This window comes from Entelurus aequoreus, linkage group LG27 (assembly GCF_033978785.1).
Source record: "Entelurus aequoreus isolate RoL-2023_Sb linkage group LG27, RoL_Eaeq_v1.1, whole genome shotgun sequence".
In the NCBI taxonomy this organism is placed as follows: Eukaryota; Metazoa; Chordata; class Actinopteri; order Syngnathiformes; family Syngnathidae; genus Entelurus; species Entelurus aequoreus.
In genome coordinates this window covers 9,138,921-9,159,799 of record NC_084757.1, presented here as the reverse complement: position 1 = coordinate 9,159,799, position 20,879 = coordinate 9,138,921, and the positions used below count along the sequence as shown (strand labels likewise).

General features: G+C 37.0%; 1 protein-coding gene across 1 annotated transcript in view; it reads left to right on the top strand.

Moving 5' to 3' along the window:
* sned1 (sushi, nidogen and EGF-like domains 1) overlaps positions 1–20,879 on the top strand; it is a 127,099-nt gene that overhangs the window by 63,313 nt on the left and 42,907 nt on the right. The window contains 5 exon segments of the mRNA XM_062038678.1: positions 3,456–3,548; positions 6,669–6,803; positions 8,904–9,023; positions 12,595–12,711; positions 12,783–12,920. Of these exon segments, the coding sequence (XP_061894662.1) occupies positions 3,456–3,548; positions 6,669–6,803; positions 8,904–9,023; positions 12,595–12,711; positions 12,783–12,920 (603 nt within the window).

Sequence of the window (20,879 nt, the reverse complement as noted above, 5' to 3'; positions counted from 1 at the left end):
GGACAAATACTTTTGGCAATATCCCTTCCAACAACAAGGACAAATAGTTGTGGGTGTAATGACACTTCTCAGCCACTAGTTAATGCCAGAAAAAGCTATCATTCATTCCTATCCTGTGTTTTTGCATCGTTGGTCATTCAAATTGAAAAATCTGCCAACAAAGCGACTTAAATGACTTAGACAAACTTTAATGATCCACAAGGGAAATTGTTCCACACAGCTCAGTTACAATGATGGAAAGTGTAAGGATGGAAAGGACAATGCAGGTATAAATAGACTAAATATAGCAATATAACATACAGTATATACGTAATATTTACATAATATATGTACAGTATATTATATATTATATTATATTATGTCTATAACATGTATACAATATAAAACAATTACCATGTACAATGCGATAAACAATGACATTATTGTTATAAAGATGTGTTTAAATGTGGTTTTGAAGACTTTTAGTGTTTATTATCAGTGTGTGTGTATGTGCAATGGCACCTTTACACCACTAGATGGCGACATATTACAGTACTTATAACTCTCTTTTTAGCGCGTTTGTTTTCCGGCTAAGGAGGGTGTGAGTTTTTTGGGGGGGAAATTAATTGTTCCCAAAATAATAACTTCTCAAAAGCAGCGTTGCTGTCAATTTTTGACCTTTTAATAGCTGTAATGACCTCATGTAAAGTATTTCACTTCCTTTTTGGAAATATTGCATATTTTGTGTTTTTCACATTATGAAAAATATTGTTTTTGTTTTTTTTTTAAGCTAAAAGGGCATAAAACCTTAAAAATATAGACAAACGTTATATGTACGGGTAGGAATGAAGAAACAATTCAAGCGTTAAAAAAATGCTATACTCTACTGTTCTTCATGCTTAGGAGGTGTAACGTAGTTTTAAATGAAGTAGACTTGATTTAGCGTCGTTTTTTTTTTGCTGGTTAACTGTTAGCACTTTAGACATTTCCGTCAATTCAAATGTCAAAAACCTACATGTTAAGATGTAAAATCACTACAGAACTGCCATAACACTTTCCGTACTTAGCTTGTAACGGGGTAGCATATTAACTGTTTGCACTTTCGACATTTCTGTCAATGAAAATGTCAAAAACCTCCAATGCATTATGTAAAATCACTACAGAACTGCTGTAGCACTTTACGTACTTAGCGCTATCTTTTGCCAAATTAATGGAAATGTCTAAAGTGCTAACAGTTAACATGCAAAAAAGGATAGCGCTAAGTAAGGAAAGTGCTACGGCGGTTCTGTAGTGATTTTACATAACGCCATATCGGGTTTTGGCGTTTCAATTGACGAAAATGTCTAAAGTGCTAACAGTTAACATGCAAAAAAGATAGCGCTAATTACGGAAAGTGCTACGGCAGTTCTGGAGGGATTTTACTAGAGATGTCCGATAATATCAGCCTGCTGATATTATCGGCCGATAAATGCTTTAAAATGTAATATCGGAATTTATCGGTATCTGGTTTTTTTTGTGTTTTTTTTTAAATTAAATAAACATAAAAAACACAAGATACACTTACAATTAGTGCACCAACCCAAAAAACCTCCCTCCCCCATTTACACTCATTCACACAAAAGGGTTGTTTCTTTCTGTTATTAATATTCTGCTTCCTACATTATATATCAATATACATCAATACAGTCTGCAAGGGATACAGTCCGTAAGCACACATGATTGTGCGTGCTGCTGCTCCACTAATAGTACTAACTAGGGATGTCCGATAATGGCTTTTTGCCGATATCCGATATTCCGATATTGTCCAACTCTTTAATTACCGATACCGATATCAACCGATACCGATATCAACCGATACCGATATCAACCGATACCGATATCAACCGATACATGCAGTCGTGGAATTAACACATTATTATGCCTAATTTGGACAACCATGTATGGTGAAGATAAGGTACTTTTTAAAAAAAATAATAAAATAAGATAACTAAATTAAAAACATTTTCTTGAATAAAAAAGAAAGTGAGACAATATAAAAACAGTTACATAGAAACTAGTAATTAATGAAAATGAGTCAAATTAACTGTTAAAGGTTAGTACTATTAGTGGAGCAGCAGCACGCACAATCATGTGTGCTTACGGACTGTATCCCTTGCAGACTGTATTGATATATATTGATATATAATGTAGGAACCACAATATTGATAACAGAAAGAAATGGGGGGAGGGAGGTTTTTTGGGTTGGTGCACTAATTGTAAGTGTATCTCGTGTTTTTTATGTTGATTTAATAAAAAAAATAAAAATAAAAAAAACGATACAGATAAAAAAAAACCTATACCGATAATTTCCGATATTACATTTTAACGCATTTATCGGCCGATAATATCGGCAGGCCGATATTATCGGACATCCCTAGAACTAACCGTTAACAGTTAAATTTACTCATTTTCATTCATTACTAGTTTCTATGTAACTGTTTTTATATTGTTTTACTTTCTTTTTTATTCAAGAAAATGTTTTTAATTTATTTATCTTATTTTATTTATACATTTTTTTTAAAAGGACCTTATCTTCACCATATCTGGTTGTCCAAATTAGGCATAATAATGTGTTAATTCCACGACTGTATATATCGGTATCGGTTGATATCGGTATCGGTAATTAAAGAGTTGGACAATATCGGATATCGGCAAAAAAGCCATTATCGGACACCCCTAGATTTTACATAATGCCATATCGGGTTTTGACATTACAAATTAACAAGAATGTCGAACTTGCTACCTCGTTACAAGCTAGCGCTAAGTATGGAAAGTGCTACATGAAGGTTTCTGACATTTTGCCTGGTGAAAATGGCCAAAGTGCTAACAGTTAACACGGGAACGAGATAGCACTCAGTGCTGAAACTGCCAGTGGTTTTAATACATGCCATATATGTTTAAATCCAGGGAAATTGCTAACTAATGTAATCCATAAGGTGAATTATTACCCTGAGACTTGAAGCTTTCAATATGTTTCACACTCCAAAGTACTCTGAGGAGCGGTAAAAGCTGCAAACCCTGGAAAAAAAGCACTTCCTGTGTGTGTAATGAGCAGGTGGCTTACCTTCCGGAAGGATCTGAAGTCGCCCACAATGAAATATTCCTTTCAAGCCAGCACAGATTTTTAATAGCTTTGCCAAGCATGCGATGGTTCACTCCCAGGCTGGAGTGGCTTTGAAAAAGGCTCTTAAAGCAGGAAGGCCCCGCTGGAAGAAGGCAACGATGCATTAATTGCTCCAGGGGGCCTTCACCTCGCGCTTACTACTGGGGGGAGAGGAGCACTTCCTGTCTGCTCCAATTAGGAAACAGAGGAGAAGTCAGTGGAAAGACAACTGCCATACCTATTGCCTTTGTTCAGGTCCCAACCAGGACCATCAGAACTTTGTGGCGACCAAGTTCAGACTTTTGTACTTTGTAACCCGACTGTGTGTCCGCAGAGGAGTGCCTCTGCCAGAACGGCGGCGTGTGCGTGGACAACAACGGGACGTGCGAGTGTCCCGCATCCTACACTGGCCTCTACTGCCAGCTGGGTAGGTACAACCACGCCCCCTATGGCTGCTGGTGGTATTGCACGTACATACTCAAAAGTTGTATCTTTGTTACTACAACCACGCCCCCTATGGCTGCTGGTGGTATTGCACGTACATACTCAAAGTTGTATCTTTGTTACTACAACCACGCCCCCTATGGCTGCTGGTGGTATTGCACGTACATACTCAAAGTTGTATCTTTGTTACTACAACCACGCCCCCTATGGCTGCTGGTGGTATTGCACGTACATACTCAAAGTCGTATCTTTGTTACTACAACCACGCCTATGGCTGCTGGTGGTATTGCACGTACATACTCAAAAGTTGTATCTTTGTTACTACAACCACGCCCCCTATGGCTGCTAGTGGTATTGCACGTACATACTCAAAAGTTGTATCTTTGTTACTACAACCACGCCCCCTATGGCTGCTGGTGGTATTGCACGTACACACTCAAAGTTGTATCTTTGTTACTACAACCACGCCTATGGCTGCTGGTGGTATTGCACGTACATACTCAAAAGTTGTATCTTTGTTACTACAACCACGTCCCCTATGGCTGCTGGTGGTATTGCACGTACATACTCAAAAGTTGTATCTTTGTTACTACAACCACGTCCCCTATGGCTGCTGGTGGTATTGCACGTACACACTCAAAGTTGTATCTTTGTTACAACAACCACGTCCCCTATGGCTGCTGGTGGTATTGCACGTACATACTCAAAAGTTGTATCTTTGTTACTACAACCACGCCCCCTATGGCTGCTGGTGGTATTGCACGTACATACTCAAAAGTTGTATCTTTGTTACAACAACCACGCCCCCTATGGCTGCTGGTGGTATTGCACGTACATACTCAAAGTTCTATCTTTGTTACTACAACCACGCCCCCTATGGCTGCTGGTGGTATTGCACGTACACACTCAAAAGTTGTATCTTTGTTACTACAACCACGCCCCCTATGGCTGCTGGTGGTATTGCACGTACATACTCAAAGTTGTATCTTTGTTACTACAACCACGCCCCCTATGGCTGCTGGTGGTATTGCACGTACACACTCAAAAGTTGTATCTTTGTTACTACAACCACGCCCCCTATGGCTGCTGGTGGTATTGCACGTACATACTCAAAGTCGTATCTTTGTTACTACAACCACGCCCCCTATGGCTGCTGGTGGTATTGCACGTACATACTCAAAGTTGTATCTTTGTTACTACAACCACGCCCCCTATGGCTGCTGGTGGTATTGCACGTACATACTCAAAGTTATATCTTTGTTACTACAACAGCGATCCTGCTCAAATTTAATTTCATTTTTTGGAATATTTGTCATTTATATTTCCTTACATGACTCAGAGGTCTACGGCTAAATATTTGGCTTACAAAGTTAGCATGCTAACAGTTAGCATATGTCAAGTAGGAAGTTATATGACTCTGAGGTGTACGCTGGCAACATTGGCATAGGTGTCTGTCCCCACCTGTGTCTGCCCCCACCTGTGTCCTTCCCCACCTGTGTCTGTCCCCACCTGTGTCTGTACCCACCTATGTCTGTCCCCACCTGTGTCTGTACCCACCTATGTCCTTCCCCACCTGTGTCTGTCCCCACCTGTGTCTGTACCCACCTATGTCTGTCCCCACCTGTGTTTGTACCCACCTATGTCTGTACCCACCTATGTCTGTCCCCACCTGTGTCTGTACCCACCTATGTCTGTCCCCACCTGTGTCTGTCCCCACCTGTGTCTGTACCCACCTATGTCTGTCCCCACCTGTGTCTGTACCCACCTATGTCCTTCCCCACCTGTGTCTGTCCCCACCTGTGTCTGTACCCACCTATGTCTGTCCCCACCTGTGTCTGTCCCCACCTGTGTCTGTCCCCACCTGTGTCTGCCCCCACCTGTGTCCTTCCCCACCTGTGTCTGTCCCCACCTGTGTCTGTACCCACCTATGTCTGTCCCCACCTGTGTTTGTACCCACCTATGTCTGTACCCACCTATGTCTGTCCCCACCTGTGTCTGTCCCCACCTGTGTCTGTCCCCACCTGTGTCCGTCCCCACCTGTGTCTGTCCCCACCTGTGTCTGTACCCACCTATGTCTGTCCCCACCTGTGTCTGTCCCCACCTGTGTCTGTCCCCACCTGTGTCCGTCCCCACCTGTGTCTGTCCCCACCTGTGTCCGTCCCCACCTGTGTCTGTCCCCACCTGTGTCTGTACCCACCTATGTCTGTCCCCACCTGTGTCTGTCCCCACCTGTGTCCGTCCCCACCTGTGTCCGACCCCAATTGTGTCCGTCCCCACCTGTGTCTGTACCAAACCTGTGTCCGTCCCCACCTGTGTCTGCACCAAACCTGTGTCTAGCCCCTACTGTTTCTATCCCCACCTATGTCTGTCACCACCTGTGTCTGTCCCCACCTGTTTCTATCCCCACATGTGTCTGTCCCCCTATGTATGTCCCCACCTGTTTCTATCCCCACCTGTGTCCGTCCCCACCTGTGTCCGTTCCGACCTTTGTCCCTCCCCACCTGTGTCCGTCCCCACCTGTGTCCGTCCCCAACTGTGTCCGTTCCGACCTTTGTCCGTCCCCACCTGCGTCTGTCCCCACCTGTGTCCGTTCCGACCTTTGTCCCTCCCCACCTGTGTCTGTCCCCACCTGTGTCCGTTCCGACCTTTGTCCCTCCCCACCTATGTCCGTACCCACCTGTGTCCGTCCCCACCTGTGTTTGTCTGTCCCCACCTGTGTACGTCCCCACCTCTGTCTGTCCCCACCTCTGTCTGTCCCCACCTATTTCCGTCCCCACCTGTGTTTGTCCCCACCTGTGTCTGTCCCCACCTGTGTCCGTCCCCACCTGTGTCTGTCCCCACCTCTGTCTGTCCCCAATTGTGTCCGTCCCCACCTATTTCCGTCCCCACCTGTGTTTGTCCCCACCTGTGTCTGTCCCCACCTGTGTCTGTCCCCACCTGTGTCCGTCCCCACCTGTGTCTGTCCCCACCTCTGTCTGTCCCCAATTGTGTCCGTCCCCACCTATTTCCGCCCCCACCTGTGTTTGTCCCCACCTGTGTCCGTCCCCACCTGTGTCCGTCCTGACAGGGTGCAGTGTGACTGTAGCAGGTTGTGTGTGTGCAGAGATGACACAGACGCCGTGCGGCAACAACCGGCCGTGTCCTGACGGAGGTCCGTGTTTGGAGTACGGAGGAGCGTACCTGTGCACCTGTCAGACCAGCACCTCAGACCTGGACCACAGGGACCTGTACCCTTATGGTAAGATCCTGGTGCACCTGCCCGTCCCCACAGGATAGACGCTGTTTACCCTAGCAACAAAGACATTTATAATTCAGCACAAGGATCGTGTTGGGTACCTTTGTAGGTGTCGCCCTGGACCATGGAACACAGTCAAGTGTTGCCTGGACCATGGGACACAGTCAAGTGTTGCCTGGACCATGGAACACAGTCAAGTGTTGCCTGGACCATGGAACACAGTCAAGTGTTGCCTGGACCATGGAACACAGTCAAGTGTTGCCTGGACCATGGGGCACAGTCAAGTGTTGCCTGGACCATGGAACACAGTCAAGTGTTGCCTGGACCATGGGACACAGTCAAGTGTTGCCTGGACCATGGGACACAGTCAAGTGTTGCCTGGACCATGGGACACAGTCAAGTGTTGCCTGGACCATGGGACACAGTCAAGTGTTGCCTGGACCATGGAACACAGTCAAGTGTTGCCTGGACCATGGAACACAGTCAAGTGTTGCCTGGACCATGGGGCACAGTCAAGTGTTGCCTGGACCATGGGGCACAGTCAAGTGTTGCCTGGACCATGGGACACAGTCAAGTGTTGCCTGGACCATGGGGCACAGTCAAGTGTTGCCTGGACCATGGGGCACAGTCAAGTGTTGCCTGGACCATGGGGCACAGTCAAGTGTTGCCTGGACCATGGGGCACAGTCAAGTGTTGCCTGGACCATGGGACACAGTCAAGTGTTGCCTGGACCATGGGACACAGTCAAGTGTTGCCTGGACCATGGAACACAGTCAAGTGTTGCCCGGACCATGGGACACAGTCAAGTGTTGCCCGGACCATGGGACACAGTCAAGTGTTGCCCGGACCATGGGACACAGTCAAGTGTTGCCCGGACCATGGAACACAGTCAAGTGTTGCCCGGACCATGGGGCACAGTCAAGTGTTGCCTGGACCATGGGACACAGTCAAGTGTTGCCCGGACCATGGGACACAGTCAAGTGTTGCCTGGACCATGGAACACATTCAAGTGTTGCCTGGACCATGGAACACAGTCAAGTGTTGCCTGGACCATGGGACACAGTCAAGTGTTGCCTGGACCATGGAACACAGTCAAGTGTCGCCTGGACCATGGAACACAGTCAAGTGTCCCCCGGACCATGGGGGACAGTCAAGTGTTGCCTGGACCATGGGACACAGTCAAGTGTTGCCTGGACCATGGAACACAGTCAAGTGTTGCCTGGACCATGGAACACAGTCAAGTGTTGCCTGGACCATGGAACACAGTCAAGTGTTGCCTGGACCATGGAACACAGTCAAGTGTTGCCTGGACCATGGGACACAGTCAAGTGTTGCCTGGACCATGGAACACAGTCAAGTGTTGCCTGGACCATGGAACACAGTCAAGTGTTGCCTGGACCATGGGACACAGTCAAGTGTTGCCTGGACCATGGAACACAGTCAAGTGTTGCCTGGACCATGGAACACAGTCAAGTGTTGCCTGGACCATGGGGCACAGTCAAGTGTTGCCTGGACCATGGGGCACAGTCAAGTGTTGCCTGGACCATGGGACACAGTCAAGTGTTGCCTGGACCATGGGACACAGTCAAGTGTTGCCTGGACCATGGAACACAGTCAAGTGTTGCCTGGACCATGGAACACAGTCAAGTGTTGCCTGGACCATGGGGCACAGTCAAGTGTTGCCTGGACCATGGGGCACAGTCAAGTGTTGCCTGGACCATGGGACACAGTCAAGTGTTGCCTGGACCATGGAACACAGTCAAGTGTTGCCTGGACCATGGAACACAGTCAAGTGTTGCCTGGACCATGGGGCACAGTCAAGTGTTGCCTGGACCATGGGGCACAGTCAAGTGTTGCCTGGACCATGGGACACAGTCAAGTGTTGCCTGGACCATGGGACACAGTCAAGTGTTGCCCGGACCATGGGACACAGTCAAGTGTTGCCTGGACCATGGAACACATTCAAGTGTTGCCTGGACCATGGAACACAGTCAAGTGTTGCCTGGACCATGGGACACAGTCAAGTGTTGCCTGGACCATGGAACACAGTCAAGTGTCGCCTGGACCATGGAACACAGTCAAGTGTCGCTCTGTGTTTTTCAGTACAGCCCCGCTCGGTCTGCGACTCCACGCCGTGTCTGAACGGCGGCTTCTGCTACGAGCGCCATGGCGGCTACACCTGCCAGTGCACGCACGGCCACTGGGGGAAGCACTGCGAGAAAGGTGAGGTCACACACCTGGACTCAATACTGACCCCCGCAGGACACTGTCAGAGGTGCACCTGTAATACACGTGTTGACCACATGAGAGAGCTCGATTTAACATAAATATACACCTAGGTACTAGATTCTAGTCTATCTAAAACTACGTTCTATGATAGATTCTAATCTAAAACTACATTCTTTGATAGATTCTATACAAACTAAAGATAGATTCTATACAATTTAATGGTTGGTACATATGCTAACTGTTAGCGTGCTAACATTCGAATGCTAGTTTTTTTCTTCTAAAACTAGCAGGAGTTTCTGTGCTAGATTATATATAATGTAAAGATAGATTAAATTGTAGATTCTATACCATTTAAAACGAGATTCTATACAATCTTAAAATAATTTAGTCTAACTAGTCCATACAATTTAAAACTAGATTCTATGATAGAGTATGCTAGATTATATACACAATAAATCTCGATTACATACAATGTAAAGCTAGATTCTAAAATAGATTCTATACAATCTAAAAAAATAATTTCTGTGATGGATTATATATAATGCAGAGTTAGATTCTATTCCAGGATTTGTGCTAGATTTTATACAATCTAAAACTAGTCTATACGATCTAAAGATAGATTCTATACTAGATTATGATAGATTCTATGCATTATAAATCTAGATTATATGATCAATCCTATGCAATCTAAAAATAGATTACATTTTATGTAAAGAACATCTACAATATAAAACTAGATTCTTTACTTTTGGCGATACGGTTTTATGATAGATTATACATATTGCAAAACTAGATCATGTTCTCGATTCTGTGCTAGATTCTATACGATCTAAAAGTAGACTCTATGATAGATTATGTACAATCTCTAAAACTAGAATCTATGATAAATTATATCTAATCTAAAACTAGATTCTATGATAGATTATATATAATCTTAAAACTAGATTTTATGATAAATTATGTCTAATCTGAAACTAGATTATATGATGAATTATATATAATCTAAAACTCCATTCTATGATAAATTATGTACAATCTAAAACTAGATTCTATACAATCTAAAACTAGATTCTTTACTTTTAGCTATACGATTTTATGATAGATTATATATATTGCAAAACTAGGTCATATTCTCGATTCTGTGCTAGATTCTATACGTTCTAAAAGTAGACTCTATGATAGATTATATACAATCTAAAACTAGAGTCTATGATAAATTATATGTAATCTAAAACTAGAATCGATCATAAATTATATATAATCTAAAACTAGAATCTATGATCAATTATATACAATCCAAAACTAGATTCTATGATAAATTATATCTAATCCAAACTAGATTATATGATAAATTATATATAATCTAAAACTAGATTATATGATAAATTATGTACAATCTAAAACTAGATTCTATACAATCTAAAACTAGATTCTTTACTTTTAGCTATACGATTTTATGATAGATTATGTATATTGCAAAACTAAATCATATTCTCGATTCTTTGCTAGATTCTATACAATCTAAAAGTAGACTCTATGATAGATAATATACAATCTAAAACTAGAATCTATGATAAATGATATCTAATCTAAAACTAGATTCTATGATAGATTATATATAATCTTAAAACTAGATTATATGATAAATTATGTCTAATCTGAAACTAGATTATATGATGAATTATATATAATCTAAAACTTCATTCTATGATAAATTATGTACAATCTAAAACTAGATTCTATACAATCTAAAACTAGATTCTTTACTTTTAGCTATACGATTTTATGATTGATTATATATATTGCAAAACTAGATCATATTCTCGATTCTGTGCTAGATTCTATACGTTCTAAAAGTAGACTCTATGATAGATTATATACAATCTAAAACTAGATTCTATGATAAATTATATCTAATCCAAACTAGATTATATGATAAATTATATATAATCTAAAACTAGATTATATGATAAATTATGTACAATCTAAAACTAGATTCTATACAATCTAAAACTAGATTATTTACTTTTAGCTATACGATTTTATGATAGATTATATATATTGCAAAACTAAATCATATTCTCGATTCTTTGCTAGATTCTATACGATCTAAAAGTAGACTCTATGATAGATTATATACAATCTAAAACTAGAATCTATGATAAATGATATCTAATCTAAAACTAGATTCTATGATAAATTATATACAATCTAAAACTAGATTCTATGATAGATTATATATAATCTAAAACTAAAATCTATGATAAATTATATCTAATCTAAAACTAGATTCTATGATAGATTATATATAATCTAAAACTATATTATATGATAAATTAGGTCTAATCTAAAAGTAGATTATATGATAAATTATATATAATCTGAAACTAGATTATATGATGAGTTATATATAATGTAAAATGTATTCTATGATAAATTATGTACAATCTAAAACTAGATTCTATACTTTTAGCGATACGATTTTATGATAGATTATATATATATTGCAAAACTAGATTATATTCTCGATTCTGTGCTAGATTCTATACGATCTAAAAGTAGACTCTATGATAGATTATGTACAATCTAAAACTAGAATCTATGATAAATGATATCTAATCTAAAACTAGATTCTATGATAGATTATATATAATCTTAAAACTAGATTATATGATAAATTATATATAATCTAAAACTTCTATGATGGATTATACATCATCTAAAACTAGATTATATGGTAAATTATATATAATATAAAACTCCATTCTATGATAAATTATGTACAATCTAAAACTAGATTCTATGATAGATTATATATAATCTAAAACTAGATTCTATGATATATTTTATATAATCTAAAACTACATTCTATAATAAATTCTATACAATCTAAAACTCGATTACATTATAAATTATGTACAATCTAAAACTAGATTCTATGATAGATTATATATAATCTAAAACTAGATTCTATGATATATTTTATATAATCTAAAACTACATTCTATAATAAATGATATACAATCTAAAACTCGATTCCAATATAAATTATGTACAATCTAAAACTAGATTCTATGATGGATTATATATAATCTAAAACTAGACTCTGTGATAGATTATACAATTTAAAGATAGATTCTATAAATGTAAAACTAGATTCTATGATAGATTATACAATTTATTGATACAGTCTATAAATGAAAAACTAGATTCTATGATAGATTATACAATTTATTGATACAGTCTATAAATGTAAAGCTAGATTCTATGATAGATTCTACAATTTATTGATACAGTCTATAAATGAAAAACTAGATTCTATGATAGATTATACAATTTATTGATACAGTCTATAAATGTAAAGCTAGATTCTATGATAGATTATACGATTTAAAGTTAGATTCTGTCAATTTAAAACTAGATTTTATACAATTTAAAGATAGATTCTCTACTAGTTTGTATTCTGTAAAATCCGCTCTACATTCTAGATTGTAAGAAAAGTCCATTCTGCATGACAATGTGTTAGATTTGATAGTAGTCAGTTTTTGTGTGTGCTCTCCCTCAGTGCGCCTCAACACCTGTGCGTCCGCTCCGTGTCGCAATGGCGGCTCGTGCAGGGAGGAGGGGGGCAGCTACAGGTGCGTGTGTCCCTACAGGTTCACCGGCAGACATTGTGAAGTAGGTGAGTCACGCCCTCCACGCCGCCTCCTCCTCCGCGCTCACTGCAGCAAGGTTCTAACACGTCCCCCGCAGGCAAGCCCGACCCGTGCTGGTCCGGCCCGTGTGAGAACGGCGGCACCTGCTTCCACTACATCGGCAAGTACAAGTGCGAATGTACCCACCTCTTCAGCGGCAGACACTGCGAGATCAGCAGCGGCGCCGCGCACGCAGGTGACCATGACGCCTGCGTGGGGGGGGGGTTGGGGTGCTTTCAACTTTTCTTACCTAAAGTGCCGACTTTACATACAAGACAGGACTTGATTTGTTCCATTATGGTCCATGAAAATACTTTTTTGCAATTTTATTTTATATTTTTATTTTTTTACTTTTTCATATTTTTAATATTTCTAGAATTATATTATTATATTTAGCATTTTGTAATTTTTTTTTCCATTTAAAAATGTTTTTATTTTATTTTTTAGCATTTTATCTTTAGTTTTAAAGATAAAATGCTAAAAAATAAAATAAAAAAATGTTTATTTTATTTTTTAGCATTTTATCTTTAGTTTTAAAGATAAAATGCTAAAAAATAAAATAAAAAATGTTTATTTAATTTTTTAGCATTTTATCTTTAGTTTTAAAGATAAAATGCTAAAAAATAAAATAAAAACATTTTTATTTTATTTTTTAGCATTTTATCTTTAGTTTTAAAGATAAAATGCTAAAAAATAAAATAAAAAATGTTTATTTTATTTTTTAGCATTTTATCTTTAGTTTTAAAGATAAAATGCTAAAAAATAAAATAAAAAAAATTTTAAATGAAAAAAAATTACAAAATGCTAAATATAATAATATAATTCTAGAAATATTAAAAATATGAAAAAGTAAAAAAATATAAAATAAAATTGCAAAAAAGTATTTTCATGGACCATAATGGAATTTTTTAGCATTTTATCTTCAGTTTTAAAGATAAAATGCTAAAAAATAAAATAAAAAAATGTTTATTTTATTTTTTAGCATTTTATCTTTAGTTTTAAAGATAAAATGCTAAAAAATAAAATAACAAATTTTTTAAATCGAAAAAAAAATTACAAAATGCTAAATATAATAATATAATTCTAGAAATTTTAAAAATATGAAAAAGTAAAAAAATAAAAATATAAAATAAAATTGCAAAAAAGTATTTTCATGGACCTAATGGAACAAATCAAGTCCTGTCTATTCTGCCTAGCAACAAATGATGTGCCCTCGGATGAAAAAATGTAATAAACTCTTCTGTGCCTTTTTTTACACATATTGATGTCTTGAAAAGTAGGAATATATGGACCAAAAATGTATATATGTGTGTGTTTATATATATATATATATATATATATATATATATATATATATATATATATATATATATATATATATTAGAGATGTCCGATAATATCGGTCTGCCGATATTATCAGTCTGCCGATATTATCGGCCGATAAATGCGTTAAAATGTAATATCGGAAATTATCGGTATCGGTTTTTTTATCATCAGTATCGGTTTTTTATTTATTAAAAAAAAAAAAATTTTTTTTAATTATTAAATCCACATAAAAAACACAAGATACACTTACAATTAGTGCACCAACCCAAAAAACCTCCCTCCCCCATTTACACTCATTCACACAAAAGGGTTGTTTCTTTCTGTTATTAATATTCTGCTTCCTACATTATATATCAATATATATCAATACAGTCTGCAAGGGATACAGTCCGTAAGCACACATGATTGTGCGTGCTGCTGCTCCACTAATAATACTAACCTTTAACAGTTAATTTGACAAATTTTCATTAATTACTAGTTTCTATGTAACTGTTTTTATATTGTTTTACTTTCTTTTTTATTCAAGAAAATGTTTTTAATTTATCTATCTTATTTTATTTGATTCATTTTTTTAAAAAGTACCTTATCTTCACCATACCTGGTTGTCCAAATTAGGCATAATAATGTGTTAATTCCACGACTGTATATATCGGTTGATATCGGTATCGGTTGATATCGTTATCTGTAATTAAAGAGTTGGACAATATCGGCATATCGGATATCGGCAAAAAGCCATTATCGGACATCCCTAATATATATATATATATATATATATATATATATTTATATATATATATATATATATATATATATACACGTTAGGTCAGGAAAAAACACATAGGCTATGTCATCCCTACAAGCCTGTTTCGCAGGTTTCCCTGCTCATCAGGGGATTTTAGGGAACAAAATCCCCTGATGAGCAGGGAAACCTGCGAAACAGGCTTTTAGGGATGACATAGCCTCTGTGTTTTTTCCTGACCTAACGTATATTCTGATCTACCCCGGTGTTGTGCACTGTATAACGGATAAATGGTAAATGGGTTGAGGTGGCAACTTGTTCAGGGTGTACCCCGTTTGTGAAAATCAAACCGTGGAGGCATGGCAGAGATATTTATAAAACAATCTTGCCTTCCTTCAAACTCCTGGGAAACGAGCCCTTTGGTGATTTTTTTTTTCCAATTGTGACGTCAACGGTCAATGCTAAAAACTCAAAAACTTTTAAAATAAAAAAATCACAAAATGCTAAATATAATAATATAATTCTAGAAATATTAACAACAAGAAAAAGTAAAACATTTAAATATCTAATAAAATTGTAAAATAAATTTTAAAATAAAATAAAATTGTAAAATTGTAAAATTAAATTGTAAAATAAAATAAAATTGTAAAATAAATTGTAAAATACAATTGTAAAAAAGTATCAATATAGGCCATAAGGTGATTGTAAAAAAGTATCAATATAGGCCGGGGGTCGGCAACCCGCGGCTCTAGAGCCGCTTGCGGCTCTTTAGCGCCGCCTTTGTGGCTCTCTGGAGCTTTTTCAAAAATGTATGAAAAATGGAAAAAGATGAGGGGAAAAGTATATATTTTTTTGTGTTAATATTGTTTCTGTGGGAGGACAAACATGACATAAACCTCCCTAATTGTTATAAAGTACACTGTTTATTAGGGCTGCGAATCTTTGGCTGTCCCACGATTCGATTCAATATCGATTCTTGGGGTCACGATTCGATACAAAATCGATATTTTTTTCGATTCAACGCGATTCTCGATTCAAAAACGATATTTTCCCGATTCAAAAGGATTGTCTATTCATTCAATGCATAGATTTCAGCAGGATCTACCCCAGTCTGCTGACATGCAAGCAGAGGAGTAGATTTTTGTAAAAAGCTTTTATAATTGTAAAGGACAATGTTTTATCAACTGATTGCAATAATGTAAATTTGTTTGAACTATTAAATGAACCAAAAATAGGACTTATTTTATCTTTGTGAAAATATTGGACACAGTGTGTTGTCAAGCTTATGAGATGCGATGCAAGTGTAAGCCACTGTGACACTATTGTTCTTTTTTTTTTAAATTATAAATGTCTAATGATAATGTCAATGAGGGATTTTTAATCACTGCTATGTTGAAATTGTAACTAATGTTGATACTGTTGTTGATAATATTCATTTTTGTTTCACTGCTTTTGGTTTGTTCTGTGTGGTGTTTGTGTCTCCTCTCAATTGCTCTGTTTATTGCAGTTCTGAGTGTTGCTGGGTCGGGTTTGGTTTTGGAATTGGATTGCATTGTTATGGTATTGCTGTGTATTGTTTTGTTGGATTGATTAATTAAAAAAAATAAAATAATAATTAAATTTATAAAAAAAAATTTAAAAACATTTTTAAATCGTTTTTTTAAAAATGAGAATCGATTCTGAATCGCACAACGTGAGAATCGCGATTCGAATTAGAATGGACTTTTTCCCACAGCCCTACTGTTTATATTAAACATGCTTCACTGATTCGAGTATTTGGCGAGCGCCGTTTTGTCCTACTAATTTTGGCGGTCCTTGAACTCACCTTAGTTTGTTTACTTTCTAGGACGTGTTTTATGCCACTTCTCATCTCATTTTTTCATCTCGTTTTATGCCACTTCTCGTCTCATTTTGTCCCCCAAACTTTTAACGTCGTGCGTGAATGCACAAAGGTGAGTTTTGTTGATGTTATTGACTTGTGTGGAGTGCTAATCAGACATATTTGGTCACTGCATGACTGCAAGCTAATCGATGCTAACATGCTATTTAGCCTAGCTGTATGTACATATTGCATCATTATGCCTCATTTGTAGCTATATTTGAGCTCATTTAGTTTCCTTTAGGTCCTCTTATTTTAATTTATATCTCATGACACACTCCAATATGGCTCTTTCAACATTTTGGGTTGCCGAACCCCTGATATAGGCCAAAAGGTGAACCAGGAAAAAGTGTCTACAAAGTGATTTTCTTTCCCGCGTCTGGGCACTACTCTTTTTTTCTTTGCATAGACAATGCCATTGTGGACATTAGATTAAAAGTTCTACGCAAAATATCCTGCTGTTTGTTTTTTTAGAGCCATAAATGTATAAAAATAGGAATGACCAAAAAAACAAAAATCTTATGCAGCTGTTTTTTCTTGTAAATGTATTTACATTCATTCTGGAAACAGAATCTCCCTCACAAATTGACATTAATACATACATAGCTACATATACCTAACATTTGAGACAAGTATTTTAGCATTGGTATACTTTAATTTGAATTTAAACCATGAAACATACAAAAAAAATGGGGGAAAAACGCTTCAAAATAAGTGAATAGCAACCTGTACAATTGAACATACACATGGTACATTTTGCTAAACAATGATGTTTTATACATAAAAAATTTCAGTAGATACTGTGTTATAAGAGGAAGTAAAAAATAAAATAAAATAAAGAACACTTTGGCCCAAAATGGCTGACATCAATCAAAATGAAAATACAACAAAAACTGCATTACAGTTTAGAATGTGTACACAATATAGTACAAAACAATATTTACATGAACAAAACAATGTGTTGATGTATAGTGGCTGTTCTTCTTTCTGACGCCGCGTGTTTTACATCCAAATGACCATAATGGAACAAATCAAGTCCTGTCTATTCTGCCTAGCAACAAATGATGTGCCCTCGGATAAAAAAAAAATAGAATAAACTCTTCTGTGCCTTTTTTTACACGCAATAATGTCTTAAAAAGTAGGAATATATGGACCAAAAAAATGTACAGTATATATGTTAGGCTGACCATACGTCGTCTTTTCCCCGGACATGTCCTATTTTGCAGGGGGTGTCCGGGCGGGGTTTCTTAATTTGCCTCAAATGTCCGGCATTTTGAATTAGGGTTGCGTGTATTTTCAATGTACGTACAGAGTTAAGTTAAGAAGGGGTTTAAAAAAAACTGAAGGTGCGCGCACGTAGCAACATTCGTGAGGGAGGGGCAGAGACACAGAGCGAGAGAGCTAGTGAGTGGAGAGAGACATGAGAACAAGAAATGCCGAAATGTAAATGCAACTTCACGGACGATTTGCGGGAAAAGTATTTGTGTTTTGGTCCTGGCCGTGACACATGGGAAGCAGAATGCACTGTGTGCAAAGCAGGAACGTATGTATCTGTGGCAAATAAAGAGGCTGTCACGCCAAATTTCTTCCCCATACAAAAATCTCCCCCCCATTTACTTCCGTGGTCATGTTTCCTCTTACGTCATTGACAGCGATTGATAGCACTTCGGCTTTGACTGCCCGTCGCTTCAAGGATACTTCGTCTTTGACAGCTGCTGGAATCTGAAGAAATCGATTATTGTTTTTTTTTTGTACAGGCGCGAAACAGGACAGTCGCGTGCCGGTTAAGGACCCCCGGCAACTTTGTGACTTTATTGGATGCAGCCCCGGAAGTAAATGGGGGGGGGGAAGGTTTTTGTAGGGGGAAGAAATTGGCGTGACAGGGCCAACGATCTACAAGCCCATATCGGCACTACAAAGCACAAAACAGCTGTGCAGGGCGAGAGCTCGTCTGCTGTTTTTTGTTTACATTTAATTAACTTGTTTTGAGGCATTATTTATGTTTACATTATATACAAGAGGTTATTTTGAATATTTCTACCTCTGCACTTTTTTTTCCAAAACTGTGAATGTTACAGAATATAAGTGTGACTTATTTTGTTATACTGTCAAGCAGTGTTGGCGTTAACGCACTTTTTCTGTCTTTTTAACGCATTGAAATCAGAAAGGACGCAGATTATACTTTTTTTTTTTTAAATTTTTTACCATTTGTGGCCCACAGATAATATTTTAAAGGCCCACGGCACATTCTAAAAATACTATTAAAATAAACAAAAACATAACAAAAGTGAAATAAAAAAGCTTAACGGTGAAATGTAATTTAGAAAAAGTTGCAATGTTGACTAATAAAACAAAGCTGTTTTTTTTTTTCTTTCAAACGGTCATTGCTCAAAACATAATATTGAATCAAAATCAATGTTATTATGAATTATTGACCTATCCAAGGTTCCCATTACTTCACATCAAATATTCCACTTTGAAAAATATTTTTGGTGGAAGATTTTGCATATTTTGTGTGTTTGCCATAAAAAACATAGTTTTGTTTGACAAAAAAGGGCGGAAAACAAACAAACAAAAAAAAAACAACATAAAAAAAACTTAAACATTTTGAAATGAGGAATAGATCTGAAGTTGATGTAGACTCCAGAGATTTAAGCGTTAAATATAAAATGTATGTATGCCCTGGCACACCATTATCATCATTTCATGACCCAAGCAAAACCCTTTTTACACTTTTATACTGAAATAAATACACCTACAACTTATTCAATAAAAACATAGAAAAAACTAGCAGCAGCGGTAAAGTTTAGATCCATGAAGGAAAGAAGAAAGTGAATGAATGTTTATAACTGAATACATTTACATATGTATACACATTTGTTTTCTTTTCTATTATCTTTTTTAATGAATGAAGTAACTTTTATGACAACCTTTTTCCAAAACACAACATTGAATGTGAGATATAACCGGATAATGCATACATTTGTCATTTGTTTTCAAAACGCTTACAAAAAAGTGGGACCTCAAAAATTTACTGTGGGACCCCATTTTGAAAATTCCTAGCGCCAACACTGCTGTTAACAGAGGAGAAAAAATGCTTTATTTAAAAAAATATATTATTTATAAATCAAGTTCGTGTATCATTGGCAAATTTTCACCTAGCCCCGGCCTTGGCACGCATATATGTGTCCTCTTTTTGGGATTTCAGAATATGGTCAGCCTAATACAGGGGTCACCAATGCGGTGCCCGCGGGCACCAGGTAGCCCGTAAGGACCAGATGAGTAGCCCGCTGGCCTGTTCTAAAAATAGCTCAAATAGCAGCACTTACCAGTGAGCTGACTCTATTTTTTAAATTTTATTTATTTACTAGCAAGCTGGTCTCGCTTTGCTCGACATTTTTAATTCTAAGAGAGACAAAACTCAAATAGAATTTGAAAATCCAAGAAAATATTTTAAAGACTTGGTCTTCACTTGTTTAAATAAATTCATGACTTTTTTACTTTGGTTCTTATAACTTTCAGAAAGACAATTTTAGAGAAAAAACACAACCTTAAAAATGATTTTAGGATTTTTAAACACATATACCTTTTTACCTTTTAAATTCCTTCCTCTTCTTTCCTGACAATTTAAATCAATGTTCAAGTAAATGTTTTATTTTTTATTGTAAAGAATAATAAATAAATGTTAATTTAATTCTTCATTTTAGCTTCTGTTTTTTCGACGAAGAATATTTGTGAAATATTTCTTCAAACTTATTATGATTAAAATTCAAAAATATTATTCTGGCAAATCTAGAAAATCTGTAGAATCAAATTTAAATCGTATTTCAAAGTCTTTTGAATTTATTTTAAAATTTTTGTTCTGGAAAATCTAGAAGAAATAATGATTTGTCTTTTTTAGAAATATAGCTTGGTCCAATTTGTTATATATTCTAACACAGTGTAGATTGGATTTTAACCTATTTAAAACATGTCATCAAAATTCTAAAATTAATCTTAATCATGAAAAATTACTGATGATGTTCCATAAATTCTTTTTTCAAGTTTTTCTCTTCTTTTTTTCGGTTGAATTTTGAATTTTAAAAAGTCGAAATTGAAGATAAACTATGTTTCAAAATTTTATCGTAATTTTTTTCGTGTTTTCTCCTCTTTTAAACCGTTCAATTAAGTGTAAATATCATTAATTATTAATAATAACATAGAGTTAAAGG